Below are 16,528 nucleotides of genomic sequence, written 5' to 3' on the forward strand. Positions count from 1 at the left end.
GGGGAAGACAAGTCCGTACTCCACAGGTTGAGTAGTATCGGAAAGAGAAATTCGTTTCAGGTTCTCGATAACTGGATGAAAGATGAGTTTCTCAAAGTCTTCCCAGCACAGTAGAGTAAATTCCTTTCTCGCAGCTTGGCCTGCAAGGCAAAGGGAGTACTCCTTCCTGCTTGAATCAGAGCACTCCCTGCCCTTGCACTGAAACACAAGGTGTGGCCAGCACAGCTCACTTCTGTGTGTAAAACAGAGAGATTTTCAAAGTACGATTAATTTCTTCTGCCTCCCATATTCCTTTGCTCTATTGTGTTGCAATCATCCCTCCTCCCAGCTTCCACCTGAAACCACTCCCCTCTTGTGGGAGGTAATTTTGCTCCTAGAAGAAAATTTGCCTGAAGGTGTTTATAGATAGCCTGAAGGAATGAGGGCCATTTGTTTGGCAAAAACCTGCAAACAATCCGAAAAAAGCAACCCAAAACAGACAGTCTGCGGCAGCAGTGTGGGCGCACATCCAGAGGATGGAAATGTCCTACTGAAACACACATACCTACAGTAAAATGAAGCGATCATTATAATGTTACTTGGTTGCAGCCATCCCACAGAAGAACTGGGAGACTGGATTAACCGGTGCTTGTAAAGTTCTTGGAAAAGTCAAAAGACATTGGACGTGAGTCCAGCCCGGTGGTAGTCCAGGCACAGCTAGGGAAACCCCACCGTGCTTAACAAGCAGCGCAAGGTACTGGAGAAACTCGGTGCGCCACAACATACTTCCCTGGTGGCACGTGGCAGTTGTGAGAGCATGAAACCGAGCTGTGCATGTGTGTCGGCAAAATAAGGATGTTTGCACTCGAAGACCATAAATCACTTTAACAGCAGTGATTTATGCTCCTGGCCGTGGCTGTGTTTGTGTCTGGTCCACAGTCTCGTTCCAAGAAGTCATCCCAGGTTACGAGCTTTCGTTGTGACTGATGCTGATTTTCCTTGCGGTGGTGCCAAGGCAGGGACGGGGAGGATGCCCTAACCTCTGGGTTTTTTGAAGGGTTCCCTTCAGCTCAGAGGTAAGGAGCAGAGTGAGGGCACTCTTGCTGTGCAGCAGTGTGGGCTCCGATTGGGATGTTTTGGATTACCTGGGACACACTGAGAGGATATCAGAACTGGCCAGAACAAGGTTTTGGTGGAAAGAGGACAGCAGCAGGACTCTCAGACTTCCTCCTAATGAGCAACCATGTGGACATCTCTCCTCCCATTTGCTGTTGTAACATCCTTGTGGCAATTTCTGAGGAGAATACTGAATTTATTTTCAACTTTTAAACTGCAAGTTACAAATTTGGCAATGTAAAAAAGCACTGAGGCCATCAGTCTCATGGATTGTCCAAAGAACAGCGCAGAGAATCTTGTCTCTGCTAACATGTCTCTGCTAACAGCTCTGAGATACCAGATATCTCTATTTTCATGGGAATAATTTGGCCCTGTGTTAACCCTTCATGACTGCATCTCCCCAGATTTCCACTCAGTTACTATTCCAAAACATCATCTCCATTTCTTTCATTGCCACCATAAACATTTATTAGGCCGGGGTTTTGTTCAGATTTTGTTTCAAGTACCTGTAAGGCAGTGCTTAGCAGTCAATTTGCTGCCACCTCCTAAGATTGTCTTTCTGCACAGCAGCACCTTCTTATCCTCAGGCAGCCCATGCAGAGTCCAGCAGGACAAGTGTGTTTCTTGCTGTAACTGCCCTTTGGGCACTGTGACCACGTAGCAACACTACTGGCCCTCACTTAAGACCACATTTGTGTAACGCAGAGGACTGGGAAGAGGGTCTGTTCCGATCTTGCAGATTTCTACTAACCTTCAGCATCTTGTTTCAAAATGTGCTGACTCCAACTGTTAAGAGAAGATCATGTCCCTGGCACCCTTACTAGTAACCTAAATTCTCTCATGTTTCATTTTGAAACAGAAATAAGTAAAAGAAAGGTCTGAGGGCTAAAGAGAGCGCCTCATTAAATGAAATAGGGCCCACAACATCGTGATTAGCCATGTCATTAAATGGTGAGCTCTTGGGAAGGAGCGAGAAGCCAGCTCCATCCTTCCAGGCGTCTGGAAAGGAGTCCCTTGAGATGTGTGTGGCAGGCGCAGAAACGCAGAGCGCCGTTGTGGAAGGAGGGAGCCTCGGCTGGCTTTGCAATGTCTGCTTCAGACGCGTGCCCTCAAATCCCCGCTGTTCTCGCAACCGCGGCAGCAGCTCTGCCACCTCTGTAGGCTTCAAGCAGAGGGAAGCGGAAAGACAGTGTGTTCCCGCTTCGTCCGTGCCAGCGTCCCTGCTGGCAGCAAGGCTCGGAAAGGCCCCTGCCCCAGTCCCAGCGAGGTGTGGAGGTCTTTGCCTGCCTCAAGCACAAGTTTGGGAGGAGAACGTTCCCTTTCCGAGGCAGGCGGGAGTGAGGTGGCGGGAGAGCAGAGCACGCTGGAAGGGGTAGGAGCCCCCTCTCGTGGAACCAGGCCGCTTCTGCTCGGGTTTAAAGAAAGCAAGCTGATTTTACTGTCGGTGCAATTCGTAACCTGAGTACGAATGCTGCATGAAAATGTGGACTTGCTTTTGCAGTCTCCTACTGAAACTGAAGAGAAACAGCAACACAGTTAAGCAAGTTCCCTCCTAATGGGAGAGCATGTCGTTGAGTATCTGTCGGGAGCAGAGCATTAGCCTCAGGTCAGAGGCTTGCAGCAGGGCTTGCTGTGCTTAGCCACCGCTGTCACTGCGCTCCTCACTGTCAGTATGTGTGCAGAGGAGAGTCTGGATGAGGAGCTGGCAAACGCCACTGTTGAAGAGGCAGCAGGAATAAATGGGTTGTGTTAGAGCAAAATAACAAAAGTAGAGTCCAGATTGCATCATCAGTGACTAAAACCCCCGGGTTTTACAGCCTGGCGCTTACAGACCCATTTCTGCTGGCCGTACAGCGTCTCTAGGTGCTGAGCTTCTTGTAGCGTTTCTCGTTCCTTTGTTTATTCCCTCCTATGTTAAGTTGCTTGCAGTAGTTTGAACTTCAGAAACACTGGCTTTGAAAAGTTGTTTGGAAGGTCCTGACGGCAAATCTAATCCAGGCTCATTTATCTCTCCTGCTGCTCCTAGGGCAGTTACAACAGGTCTCCTGAGACCTGAACTGGGCTGGTGCAGAGCAGCCACCCCTTGCTGTCAATGACGTTCCGCGAAGACGTTTTGAGCCTCCGCACTTCCTGACACGGGCTTATTTTATCACATGTGTTCCGTGTCTTTCTTGGCTGCTTGCAGGTTTCGCTGGAAACAGTGAGTCTCTCCAGCAGTGCTCAGTTCGTTGCCGTACACAATTCTGGGAAAAAATCTTGGGCCTCTTTCTTGTAAGCGAGGACTTGAAAAGCCAATGTGTTCTTTCTTCTCTCGCAGCCAGCCTCAGTGATGCCAATCTGATGTGGTAGAGAAGAGCAAGAGGAGGAGGAACACAAGGATGAGGTTGGAGCAGTCCTTGCCTCTTCTGGGACTCCTGCTGTGTGTGGGTGAGTACAGCCGGCCAGAAGCCCACGGGGACCAGAAGAGTGGCTGCCCAGGGGCTGCAGGGGAGAAAGCAGAGGGGCATGCGACTGGTTTTGCAAAGTACCTGCAGCCACATCTTCTGCAACTGGCATGTACGGTGCCTATGGAGCTGCTGGTCTCCAGAGTGAGCGTTCCCCTCAGAGTGCAGGTTGCAGGGACAGAGAAACAGGAATCCAACCCTCTCAGCCTAGAGAAAAGAACCTAAGGTCCCTAGTGAATTTTTGCTTACTAGCTGATTCACTAGGACACCTGGTCTCCAAACTTCATGCAGCAGGGTTGGAGCTTGATGCATTGCTTTCTGCAGCAGTGTGAACTATAAAGTTCTGTGGATTTAATTTTATTTTTAGGCTTTATTCATGCACTTTTCTTAAACTGTTTTGTGATCATGGGTAAAAAACTTCGGTTCAGATTCACTGTGATACCATGGGAGTGGTAGCAATTTCCCTGTTACCAGTTTGAACTGACCAGCATTTAGAAAGCTGGTTTAGGATGAAGTGCAGAGTGTAAAAACTATAAAGAAGCTGGTAACTATGAGAGATAAGTTTGAAAGATAATTAAAAGATAATACAATAAGACTACAGCTACTCTGCCAATGTGCTGCAAATACCAACTGGTGTTCTTTGAGAAGATTGAAAACATTTGGTTTAGCAATGGCCTGTTCTTTTTTCAAATTTAAATTCATCTTATATAAAGAAAAAAGCATCAGATCACCTTCTCTCCAGCCAAGTCCTATGCCTGTGGAATTGCAAATCTACAATTTTGTTACAAGTAACTCCTATTGTAAAGCAAGCATTACCCGGGATGAGACAACAGCGCTGAAGACATGAATACAGGTCATTCCTTTATTTACTTATGTTACTTTCTATCGACAAATGTCTTTAAAGCAAATCACAAGTCTGATTCAGACCTCCTAAAAACTGTTTCTATAATACTCCAGCTCCAGAGACTTCAGTGGAGCTACTTGTTTCCTACCAAGAGAGAAAAATCACTTAGATAAACTGCTTTACAGCGTTAAATCAAGTGTCAGGGTCCAATCCTCCAGTAAGTACACTCTTGCAGAGGACAGTGGTTCTTACTGCAGAAACCAGGCATGATTTTCCAGCAGTCTTTGGTCCATGATAATACAGCAAAATTGTTGGGTGTACAGCTTGCAATAACTCTTTTTCTAAACTGGGTCGGAAAATTATTCAAATTTCCATTTTGTGTTAGTCCGTGTTAAAAATGGCTTCCAAAGGAAAAGACTTCATTTCAAATCAACATCCTGTCTCAGCTAACAGAATGCTTCTGGTGCCTTTAGCACAAATACAGGAGTATAAACATCTCTTTCAAGCAGCTGAGTTCAGAAAGAATATCCTTGAAGTAGGAAAGGTGTAAGATACAAGTAGCTAAACTACTTAACATTTATTATTCTTTCTTTTGCAGTTGGCACCGCAGCTCAGCAGGGTAAGTGTATTTTAGCAGCATTCTTAACTATTTAGTATGACCAACTATGCCTCACAAGTGAGGACTAAAAGTCAAATAGAAATATTTGAATGTTGCAAATATTGTAGGATAGGAAAAATTCCCTGTTCATGAATTGTTACTGATCTCACTGATTTGAAAAATCGGCTGTCATGAATTGTCCCTAAATATTGCTAGTGATCCCCAAGCAGGGTTGGGCATTTTCCAACAGCAACAAGCAGTAAGGTAATAGCGGGCTGATTTGTTAACACTTATTGTTCTCTCCTTTGCAGAAGACACCGAACTGCAGGAGGGTAAGTGTATTTTACCAGCGTTCTTAACTATTTAGCATGATATAAAGACTGCAGATGCCTCACAGGTGAGGACTGAAATGCAGATAGAAATATTTGAGTTCGAGCAGTATTTTAGGAGAAAAAAATTTCCTGTTTGTTAATTGCTACTGTCATCACCCATCAGAAAAATCAGCTATAACGAGCTGCCCCTAATTACCGTTAGTGGTCTCCAAGCAGGGCTGGCCATTTGCAGAGACCAGCAAGCATATGGATAAACAGAACGATGAATGGCAGGTGGCCAGGCTCTCTGACATGAAGTTGAACACTCTGTGATGGTGTTTTGATACTGCTTAGTGTTGCAAAGGATCGGTGTCAAAAACTAAAGGAAAACATGCATGCAGAAGACATATACACAGGGAATTTACATTACACCATGAAATCAAAGATTTTGCAGAGCAAACTGTTGTGGGATCAAGGGTGGGCGGGGAAGCCTGTTCAGAAGCCGTTTGTAATGCTGGTTTCCCTTCTCGTTGGCCCATCTTCCAATAAAGAATTCCTGGTGGAGATTTCCGGAACCACGGTGACAATCACATGTCCCTTGACTGAAGGCAGCATCCTCTGGGAGTTAACTGGGACAAAACAAGCCAGCAATGAGAGGAAGTTCGTTATAGAGAATCACGACAGCTCTCCTGCCAACGTGAGTTGTTCATCAGGTGATAAGAAGCATGAAATGTACCTGAACGCCAGAGGTGAGTGAAAAAGCACTCAGTCTACGGGCTAAAGATAAAGTCTACGCATTTCAGTGACAGATAGTAGGAGCTGAGACCCGATTTGCAGTGCTGCTGGGCTGGGTGAATGCGATTCTGCTGAGGCCCTTCCCTCTCTGTGTGGGCAGTAAAAGAGTCCAAGAGCACATCTTTGGCAAAAGGAATCTCCCTGCTCTCTATGCCTTTCTCTTCCGCTGTCCTCAAGCTGGTTGCATGTCAATGGTTCCCACACATACAGTGCGCGATCTTTTTTTATACAGCTTCTGCCATGCTACAAGGCAAGAGTAATGTCTGTCACAAAGGCCAGAGGCATTTCTTATCTTGCAGGGTGGAAACCTCCCATCTGGAGCGCACAGCCTGGTTGCTGTGACCCATCAACCAGGGGGAGTTTACCCTCACCCTGACAGAGTGATTTAACCCTCTGAGACATTTGCAATTTGGGCAGCTGCTCTGCACTCGGGACTTAGAGTCCAGCACAGGCAGAGAGCAGCAATGATCTAGGAGATGTTTTGCACCCTCCGGCTCAGGCCATGCAAACGGCAGAGGGTAGTGAAGGAGGTTGCACACGCCAGCCTCCTGGCTGTGTCTGTTTGCAGACCGAAATGGCGGGGCAGATAGAATGGCCTGTGCTGTCCCCCTTCCCTTCTGCTTGCTCTTTTCTCCTTCCCACCCAGAGCTGTATCTTTTCTGCTAGCACTAAGCAGATGAGTTAGGCTTGGACTTTCCTTGCTGGAAAGGAAGGGTGCCCGTCTCTGAGCACCTTCATCTCTCCTCCTGGCAGTGTGCGCAAACTGTGAGGAGCTGGATGCCTTGGCAGTGACAGGGATCATCACTGCAGACCTTCTCATCACCTTCGGGGTGCTGATTCTGGTCTATTACTTCAGCAAAGACAGGAAGGGGAGAGCGAGCGCTAGTGCTGGCAGTCGGCCACGAGGTAAGAGCCATTTCGGGCGTCTCTGCTCTCCATGATGTCCACTAAGCAATAAATTAAGCACTTGCCCCTGCTTAGTGATGGAGCATCCTCTGTTCCCCCCAAGCCTCCAAGTCCTCGCCAAACAACGCTCCTGCTTGCCACATCTGTTGCACTGGGCTGCCTTCTTGTATGGGATGGGTGCGGCTGCCATGTTGTGTCAAAGGCTTCCTGCCCATAGGAAACCATGTCACAGGCTGTTGTGCAGCAGCGTTGAGTGTGCTGAAGCAAACTCTGTACGGCGGATGCTCAGCTTGCAAGTGTAGCTGCAAACCCAGCCTGGCCCTGGCCCACTCAGCTGCTGTCTCAGGCAATCAAAGACCACGAATTAGGGCCACACACAGAACATGTGATTAGAAATCGTGGTGTTATTAAAACTACAAATTTGATTTTCTGGCCTCTGAGGCCATGGTTTGGTGACCCAGTGGGTCCAGCAGTGGGGCTCATGGGTTGCAAATGCCAGGGCAAAGTGATGCAGGGTGCTGACCTCACGATGCTGGTTCAGATTTGTACAAGAAGTGTTGACGGTGACATTTATACCAGGAGACTGCCTGTCAGACACGTACGATGGGTGCTCATCAGGCAGGCTTTGTGCAGATCAGGCATTGCCACTTTTCCCCTAGCCTCCACAAAGCTGATATAAATCTTTCAGCAAGTCTAAATTCCCTATTGTGTGCTTAGTGTGCACGTTGTGTGCTGGGTTCAGCAGCAATGTGATGATGTGCTCATGCCTGTGCAGCTTGCTGAGGCGGAGGAGTGTAGATCTGGTATCCATATTGTGGAGCTGTGCTGATGGAACCTTCTTGTTTTCAAGTATTTCTTCACAACCAGGAAAGCCAGAAATTTACCCTTTCTAAAAGAAAGCTTATTTCCTCCTAAATGATCATGAGGCTTCCTGCCTGCAGCAGTTGGGTCTTTAAAAGCTCTAAGCTCATAATAAAGCCATGCAAGTTGACCCATGGTATGCATTACCCTGGGATCATCTCCGTGAAAGTCCCTCGTGCTGTGTTACATGAAACATCACCAAGGATGACCTCTCTGTGCCTCTGTTGCAGGTCAGAAGACGCAGCGTCCTCCCCCTGTTCCAAACCCGGACTATGAGGTATGGAGTACCTGCGTTTTTTCCATCTCTCTTTGCTGTTTGGGGAGGGATAGCCAGAGCTGGGAATCTGTAGCATTTATCCTTTTTTGCTCCTTCAAAGAAGCATCCAGTCAACCTCCAGGCTTTCCCGGGAGCGGAGGAAAAAGGTGGCGAGGGTAGAGCCCCTTCTCCTGGTGCTACCACAGGGAGTCGGGAGCAGAACCGCAGCTTCCTGCGCACGGTGCACACTACCAGAGCAGCACTACGCCTGCTCTCTCCGTTGTGGTTTTCTCCACGTGTTGTGCGGACCAAGACTCTGGCGTTGTTTGAGGGTGTGTTAATAAGGATTCCCAAACTAATATCTCTGCTGTTCCCACAGCCCATCCGGAAAGGCCAGCGGGAAGTGTATGCAGGCCTGGAGTCCAGGGGCTTCTGAAATTCCCACAGCTGACAGGCTAGAAAACAGCAGCAGAGGGGCTAAGCGCTTCTGCCCAGCTCGGTACCGGTTCTCTGCAGGCCTGCTGAGGCTCAGGCGCTCTGCGGTAAGCCAGGCAGCTACACAGGACAGGCACCCTGCTGCCATCCGCTGTCCCACCCTGATGTGTTCCTTCAGCCTTCGGTTTGAATTTGGGAAAAGAACAAATGAGCACATTGGCAAGAGAAGTTTTCCTTCTCATTAAAGGACTGCAGCCTCACCCGTGGTTCCTGGCCTCCTTCTCCCTCACACTTCTCTCTCTGCTCCAGTTGCATGCTCTGCTTTTCCCTCCCATTTAATTTCCGCCCTGAGTGCCTCCACTTGCTCCCTGTGCCTCCCTCGGTAGCTAGAGTGGGTCCTTCTCAGAGTGACTGGCCTCTGACCTTGTCCTGCTCTCATGTTCATAGCCTGTCTTGGTTTTGCTGCCCAGGATTGTAACAAAAGGAACAGAGGCAGTCAGCATATAAAAACCAAAATGGTACATTTTCATAGAAAAGCCACTGCTTTGAATGAAAATATTTCAGTCAGAAAGAACACTTTTCCTTTAAAAAAGTGAGAAGCACTTCTACCAGTACACGCAGACCGACCTGTCCATCCCCCAGCCCTTCTTCTGTAGGAAATGAGTGGGGCTGAGTACCACTTTGCATCCAGCGACCTTTATGTTTCAGACCTTCGGCAGAACATCCTCATAGGGTCACATGAGGATTTGGCGCCTTCCCAAGCCATCTGAAAGCCTCCTATTAGGAAATGTAAGTGCTTGGCTTAAATCTTTGTTGCTATTAAATAGTGAGGCTCTTAGGTATTTCAGCTAAGATCTGAACCCCCACTTAGCAATGAGTGTCAGCTTTGCAGTCTGACTGAGACAGCACAACAGGGATTTTCATGTTTCCCAGATAGGAACTGAGACCCTTTAGCTCAGCCCCAGGACTAGCACTCTGCTCTGAAACAGCTTGGTCACTGGAATTGAAATGAATGCATTGGGGTCACAGAGATAAAGCCCAGGACCTACAAAATCCAAGAGAGCATCAAACCCTTTTGCTAGGCTGTCCTTCTCATCCCAGAGACTTCATGGACTCAATTTTTACTGATATTCTATCGTGTAGTCTAGGATAAACACATTTCTTTGAGCGTGTTGTACCCTAAGGGGTGTACATTTGCTGGTGGAGTTTCATTTTCCAGAGCTATCGCTCTTGGAGATTCTTGTGATTTGTCCTCTGCTGCTGCCCTTTCTCTCCCCATTTCAGCTCTGTAACTTGAGTTCTGCCTGGGTTCTGTTAGAAAGATGGCAGGCTTCTTTGCCATTGGTGAAGATCAGTTTTAACTTTTTTATATACATTTAAAAACTGTAATATATTAATAAAATGGGAGACGACACCCCCAGGTATGCATTGGAAAAGATTTCCCCTGTGTTTTTGTCTCTGTTAAACGGTTTTTGTTAAGGGGAGTTCCCAGGTCAGGAGTAGTCCGAGACAGTGGATTCTGTCTTCTGTGGGTCTGTGCTGACTCAGCTAGCAGCAGCCTACGAGGGTTTGGGAGCAGACTGGGCCAGGATGGCGGGGGACGATTACACACACAAAAACGCGCTGCCGTGCCTAGGAGAGCGGGGCCTGAGAGCAGGGCAGGGGCCAGCAGGAGCTGGGGAGGGGGTCTGGGGCTGCTGTCTGGGGGCAAGCAAAATAGCTGAGGTCCCAGGCACTCAACATACAGATTTTAAATCTGCCCGATTTTAAAAGCTGCGGTTTCCAAAGCAGCAGCACTGGGACAGGTAGTAACTTAAGAAGGGCTCAAGAGATGCTGTGGTGCCTGGGAACGTTTCTGCTCTAACACTAGCTGGGCGAGCCACATTTCTGTTGCTCTGCAGAGCGAGAGCTCTGAAGAAAGGAAACAGCAGCAGTGACGGGGGCTGGGGGTGGTTTAACCCTTGAGTCTCAGCCTGGGGAGATGAACACCCAGCAAGTTTCATGCTTCAGATTGTTGTGCTTACCCTGCAGGATGTGGTTTTAAAGGCAGCACAGCTGGGTTTACCATACAAGGCGCTGAACAGCTAGGAGGGAGATTGCAAGATACAAAGAGCACTAACCCCCGGCAGCTCTAAAACCACTCTGGGCCATGTTCTCAGTTCTGCAAAACATCACTGCTCCAGGGATGCTTGCTCAGCCTAGCCATACAGCCCATTGCCACAAATGGGATGTGAGAAGCTCCGACCACTCTGGGTGTACAAGGTCTAAATTTTGCTTCAAGCTACACCCCGGTGCTTCTGCCACCATTTATGGGGCTGCGTGTTTGCCTAGCGTTTGCCCCAGTCAGTGCCATCCTACGCTCTCCTTATCTCAGTGGGATCAGCACCCATCCAGTGACATCTCTCTGCCTCTGTGTTTAGCTGCACTGCAGAAATACTTCTTTGTCCTCCCAAGGGCGCGGTGCTGAGGAGCCTCTCACAAATAGATGAGTTGTAAATGCTGCCTCTGCTGGCTCTTTGATTTGTGCGGAGCATACCCACCCGCTCTGCTCTGGGTTTCTCCTGCTCTCTGGGTGTGGTTAGCCACCTTTGCTCATTGCTTTGAGATCTGATGGTGATGAAAGCGCTACGAACTAGGCAGTCTGCTGGTCACTTTTTTCCTAAGGTTCTACCCAGATGGTTTTGCAGACCAAAGGCAGGCATTGGCGTATTCTGCCTGCAACGGCCACATCAGGCTCACCCTTCACTGGAGCAGGTTAGAGCGGAAAAACCACTAAGATATTATTCCGCTCCTGTGAAGAGCAAAATGTTGTCGCGTAAACAGCCAACACCATAGGAAAAGAGGTCATTTTCTTGTTCACTGTCCGCAAGGCTGATCACACGCTGATTCCTGTAAGGGCACATGGGGTGGACCCACAGCTTTGCACAGCCTACGTGTTGTTTCGCGGCGTCAGATGCGTCACAGATTTGTGGCCAGTTTTTATTGAGTGTTAACTTTTTTGGTGCTTGCTTTGTACCACTGAGTCACAAGGCAATTCACAGCCTGGTCCTCTCTAAAGCCTGTCACCCAGATTCTTCGAAAAGCAGGAAAAGGCAACCTACAGGTGTGTGCAACTGGCACATGGAGGCTGACCTGGTTTCTGAGGTTTCTAACTGCTAGCTGATCCTGTCTGTTATGTGCCTCCCGTTTTGGTCATAGTCAGACCACATTAGCCGCTTCTGCTCAGAGCTGGGGAGCGGGGACCTTGCCAGGAGGAGCTGGGTTGGTGTGGGGAGACCCAGCGCTGCTCAGTGTCTGGAAAGGTGGTTGAGCTGGGAAAGGCTCTGAAAGTTTGCTCGACTGCATCCTGTACTCAGCACGCTGGGATGGCTAGCGAGCCTGAAAGAGGGGTTGCCAATGCCTGGTCACAAAGGCGAGTCACTCTCCGGGGGGCTGCAGAGGCAGAAGAGGGTGGGGGAGCCTCCCAAGAACATTGGACGTGCAGGGAGCGTGGACTGCCTCCGGCCTTCGCTGCCTGGCCAACTCTGCTGCCACGTGTTTTGCACGGTCTCAGCTGCAGTTTTCGTCCCCTCTGCTGTTCCCGTTTCCTCTTTGGGCCCAGCCCCAGCGAGCTCTTCTGGGGAGCCAGCACAGCTTGCTTCTTTGCTCATGCTTCACTCCCCTAAGCACCGAGGCAACTTGCAGCCTGCCTGGGCGCCAGGGACCTGGCAAGCCACTGCGGTTTGGAGACTGCGATTAGATGCCAAACCCTGCCTGTGCAGAGGAAACGTTCTCCCATCCTCCTTCCTGCCAGCCCCCCAGCTCTGTCCCGGGGACTGAGGCACGCAGGCGCTTTGCAGGGGTGACACAGACCCTGCTGAGCGTCTCTGTCCTCCTGGTGTCCCCGCTCCCCGTTCTGGAAGGGGAGTTAAATGAGACAAAGCCTCTGGTAGTGCCAGGGGCGGCAGCCCTCTCCCTTCACAAGGACCGCCATCCTCAGCTTCAGCAACGGACCCGGATGTCGTTGAGATCCTGGCACAGAGAGGCGGCACAGCCATGGGCACCTGCCTGCGCCGGCAGAGCAGCGTCCTGCCAGGACAGGCAGGAGCCTTATGGCTCTGCAGGCAGATCGCATCCAGCGTGCACCTTCCCTAGCGACTGCACGGCTCCCCAGGCCTCAACACAACCGATGGAGCAGGGAGGCTACGGGACAGGCTTATCTTTAATGAGAGGAATACAGAAGTGCAAGAGGTCCTGGAAAGAGCAGAGTGCTACAAGCAGCCCATCCTGGCAAGGAGCCAGAGGGCTCTCTAGGCAAAAACCCGCACCATCTTCTGCCAGCAGTGAGCTTACGAAGGCAGTGCCAGGGCAGGGTACCAGTGCTCTCGGGCACTGGCGGTGGCTTTGCTGTAATATCACTCCTGGTGTGAAGTAGTCGCAGGCCCCAGCGTCTTCCCACTTCACCTGCGGGCCTTGGCAGGTGCCAGCCGGCTGTACTGTCCGTCGTCCCGCTCGCCAAGGGGCTAGGAGGAAAAAAAAAAGGTGAGATGAGCTACAGTTGTGTCTGTCCAGCCCTGGCAGGGAGGGTACAGGGGAAGCTGGCCCAGCCCTCTCTTTGCCAAGCTTTTGGCAAGCTCTCCCTCCCCACACACAGAGCTTAACAGCCCCAGGGAGTAAGAGGCAGGGGGTGGCTGAGCTTGCCCCATCCTCTGGGTCACTCAGGGGGAGGTGGCTGCGAATGGCCCAGCGGAGAGCAATCTCCAACGCGGCTCAGTGCCTCCAGGCATCGAGTATCCCCCAGCAGCTGTGCCGTCACGGCCACGCCGGTCCCACCACGCAGCCCCGCACCACACAGAGGTGCTGAAGCCCACGCACACGCACGCACACACGTGCGTGCCCACACTCACCTGGTAGAGCTGCTCGTTGGCAATCAGGTTCTGCCTGTCAGAAGCTAAATGAAGAAAGAAGGTGGTCAAGGATTAGGGGAGTCATGGGCAGTGCGGTGAACATTCGCAAACAAACCCAAGCAGCTGGCTGCTTTCAGCCCTGTGCTTTTACTTCCTCTGGGAGGCTCGGTGGAAAGCCCCTGCAAGGCCTCAGATGTTCCTGTGTCACCAGCTGCTGTCCCTGGGATGATGTTTTGGTTAACCTTGTGCATTTGCTGGCTTCTCCTGGGAAGCTGAGCTAGGGGCAGGAAGGGTGCACGGAGTGCTCACGTGGATCCCTACCCTAGACACGCTGTGTGCTGGCTGCTGCCTGCAGCTTGCAGTGACTCGGCTCTGTGGGCAGTGATGGAAAGTCCCTAGGTACCGTGCAGCTCCTAGAGATGCCCAGGCACTTCCCGTCCCCATCCGCGGGCAGCCAGTGGGCCTCTCCCCTCACCTCGTGACATGCGTCCCTTGTCCTGGCCGGTGATGCAATACACAGCAACCGCCAGGAAGACGGTGGCGACAACATCCGCGATCACGATCCCCGAGATGGTGGGAGCGTCCACTTCGATGCAGTTCTGGCACACTGGAAGCCCAAAAGGACACAGACACTGAAAGCAGGGCCATGACCAGGACCCTGCCCCTTGGCCGCCTCCGCCCTGCTGCCAGGGCCAGGCTGAGCCCAAGGCGCTCAGCCAGCTCTGCCAGTCCAGGCAGGCTCCAGTCCCAGGGCGACAGAGACCAGGGATTAAGTTTGGCTTGCCGTGTGACCCAAGGCAGTGGTGCAGGCTGCCACGTGTCCCCAGCACTCAGGGCAGGCCACAGCAGGGCCAGCGAGCAGCTAGCAATGAGGCAGCCAGGAATGCCACTACATGACGCTGTAGAGCTCTCACGGGGACACCAGATGCAGGGGAACGTGCAGCTTGGCTGTTCCCAAGGGCAACCTAGAACACGAGCTGTCAGGACTTCTGCAAACTGGTGGAACCACCCTCAAACTCTGGGAAATCAGTAGTTCCCTCAAAAATTTGCTTGGGTGACAACTCCAAGCAGTTCTGGCTCTAGAAACCACATTTGCAACACTTACTTCGATAGTGCAATTGGAGGTGGAAGCTTTTCCTTCCGCTTTCCGTTTCACATGTATAGGTACCTCTGGGATCATCGTAAACTGCACCCAAGTCCAGCTGTGTTGTGTTTCCTATCGTTTTCCCATCTTTTAGCCATATGACTTCACTTTGGCTGCCTGTTACACATTGCAGGAACACCTTCCCACTGGCTTCTTTCACGATTATGTTCTCTCCTGTAAAAAAAAGGAGAGCAGAGCGCTTCACAGCTGAGTTCTTAACCCTCACAGTGGTGCAGAACTCAGAGATCTCGTTCATGGAGATGGCTAGCGCAGAGAGCATCCCATTAGGCTATCCCCCCTGAGCAGCGGAAAGGACACCACGAACAAAAAACTCTGGAAAAAGCAGACTACCCAGCAGAAAAGTAGTCCAGTGTTCAACTGGTGGTTACGTTAATGCAGCTCTGGGTAGTTGAGAGATCCACATTACCTCAGAGTGAACACTAACTGGATTTGGGCATCTAGCTGGACTCCATTCAAACTGTATGTGCATGACCCTCATCCCGCACACAGATTGCATTGGTGTTGAAGTGCAACTGCAGCGAGAGACATTTCAACGGAAAGCGAAATGTTTCCACCAGCAGGGACAGGAGCTGAGCCCAAATGGGGAGGCAAAAACCCATTTGGGTTTTTACCCAATAGTAAAAAACATTTTTAGTGAAAAGCATGCAAAAAACCGCACAGAATTGCTTTCTCGGCCCAAAGGCATCACCTTCAGAGTCTCCAAATGGAGAGTAAATTCCCTGTCTTATTTGCTGAGCGCCGGAGGGGAGTACAGAATACAGCCTCTCCTGCTTGCATATCTGTGCAGGGCGCAAAGCCCACGGCTACTTAGGTCTAACACCACAGTACTGCCAAGTCCAACTTTACATGCTCCGTCATTGCAAGGCGGGTTTGAGCTAGAACAGATAGCCACGGAGTAACGCACACGGCTCCAGACTGTCGCAGCAATGGTCTAGGGCAGGCAAGGTCGTCAGAGCGACCCCGTCCTCATGAACCGTTGCGCTGATTTGCTCCCTTTTCCCCCATCGGCATTTACGAACCTCACGACAAGGTGCCGCGATGGAAAACCCCAGCAAGCCGCGGGGGCCTGCTTCCCAGCCACCCTCCCACCACCGCAGAGACGCCCGCGGTGCAAGCAATACAGGTGGCAGCCCCCAGGGACCATGGCGAGTGCCCAACGGGCACCGCTGCTGACCGGCTGCCGCCTGCGGGACGAGCCCCAGCCTCGCCATCTGCGCAGGGGTCCCTCGGGCGCACCACGCCGGGGGGCTCCACGTACTGCGTCGGTCTGCGCGGTGCCACCGCCGCTGCTCCAGCTGTGGGGCACAGCACCGCAGCAGCCCACGGGCAGCCGCTCACCCCGGGGACTTACCTCGGACGCCCCAGCTGGCCGCGGCCAGGCTGGCGAGGAGCGCCCAGGCACCCAGGGCCCTTCCCCTCCACATGGCACGAAGCGGTGGCGGCTCTTTCCCCCGTCCGGAGGAGAGGAGGTGGAGAGAGCTCCTCACCACGACGCGCCACCCGCCCCGAGATCTTTGTCAGGTACCGGATGCCGGGGGCTGGAGCCTCCCTCCTCCCCAGCAGCTGGGGGATGTCTGAGGTGCCCTGGGCCTGCCTCCTCGCCCCAACCCCAGCCCCAGCCATGGCGCCCCTGGAAAGGCAGGGGAGGACAGCTGGGCCCGAGGTGGTGGGTCCCCCAGCAGCCGGGGAGCCCCAGCAGCCAGGGAGCCCCCAGCAGCCATGGACCCCCCGCAGCCAAGGGGCCCCCCACAGCCATGGACCCCCAGCAGCCAAGGAACCCCGCAGCAGCCATGGACCCCCAGCAGCCAAGGAACCCCGCAGCAGCCGGGGAGCCCCCCCAGCATCCACGTGTCCCCCACAGCCACGGAACCCCGCAGCAGCCGGGGAGCCCCCAGCATCCACGTGTCCCCCAGCAGCCACGGAACCCCAGCG

General features: G+C 51.8%; 2 protein-coding genes across 3 annotated transcripts; one reads left to right on the forward strand and one right to left on the reverse strand.

Moving 5' to 3' along the window:
* Positions 1-3,432: 3,432 nt before the first annotated feature.
* Positions 3,433-9,847, forward strand: LOC127025857 (T-cell surface glycoprotein CD3 epsilon chain). Its single transcript, XM_050911001.1, has 7 exons — positions 3,433-3,522; positions 4,982-5,002; positions 5,293-5,313; positions 5,844-6,041; positions 6,841-6,993; positions 8,085-8,131; positions 8,490-9,847. Exons 1-7 carry the CDS (start codon positions 3,474-3,476, stop codon positions 8,544-8,546), a joined length of 546 nt encoding a protein of 181 aa, XP_050766958.1. The 5' UTR covers positions 3,433-3,473; the 3' UTR covers positions 8,547-9,847.
* A 2,881-nt stretch (positions 9,848-12,728) lies between these two features.
* On the reverse strand, positions 12,729-16,067 carry LOC127025805 (T-cell surface glycoprotein CD3 gamma chain-like). Of its 2 annotated transcripts, XM_050910923.1 has the most exons (5): positions 15,948-16,067; positions 14,537-14,749; positions 13,907-14,038; positions 13,432-13,475; positions 12,729-13,047 (listed from the first exon to the last, which is right to left on the reverse strand). In XM_050910923.1, the coding sequence occupies exons 1-5, from the start codon at positions 16,018-16,020 to the stop codon at positions 12,985-12,987; spliced, it is 525 nt and encodes a 174-aa protein (XP_050766880.1). In that variant the 5' UTR covers positions 16,021-16,067; the 3' UTR covers positions 12,729-12,984. The 2 variants fall into 2 exon arrangements, with proteins under 2 accessions (XP_050766880.1, XP_050766879.1); XM_050910922.1 differs by lacking the exon at positions 15,948-16,067 and having other exon boundaries at positions 14,537-14,840.
* Positions 16,068-16,528: the final 461 nt, after the last annotated feature.

This window comes from Gymnogyps californianus, chromosome 25, assembly GCF_018139145.2.
Source record: "Gymnogyps californianus isolate 813 chromosome 25, ASM1813914v2, whole genome shotgun sequence".
Lineage (NCBI taxonomy): Eukaryota > Metazoa > Chordata > Aves > Accipitriformes > Cathartidae > Gymnogyps > Gymnogyps californianus.

Bases quoted from the DNA above. Each gene is read 5' to 3' on its own strand.
- LOC127025857 (XM_050911001.1), top strand. From the start codon at position 3,474: ATGAGGTTGGAGCAGTCCTTGCCTCTTCTGGGACTCCTGCTGTGTGTG. The intron at 5,314-5,843 runs GTAAGTGTATTT...CTTCCAATAAAG, and splicing joins AGACACCGAACTGCAGGAGG to AATTCCTGGTGGAGATTTCC. The intron at 6,994-8,084 runs GTAAGAGCCATT...CCTCTGTTGCAG, and splicing joins TGCTGGCAGTCGGCCACGAG to GTCAGAAGACGCAGCGTCCT.
- LOC127025805 (XM_050910922.1), bottom strand. From the start codon at position 14,831: ATGAACGAGATCTCTGAGTTCTGCACCACTGTGAGGGTTAAGAACTCA. The intron at 13,476-13,906 runs GTGAGGGGAGAG...TTCTTCATTTAG, and splicing joins CAAGGGACGCATGTCACGAG to CTTCTGACAGGCAGAACCTG. The intron at 13,048-13,431 runs GTGAGTGTGGGC...TTTTCCTCCTAG, and splicing joins CCAACGAGCAGCTCTACCAG to CCCCTTGGCGAGCGGGACGA.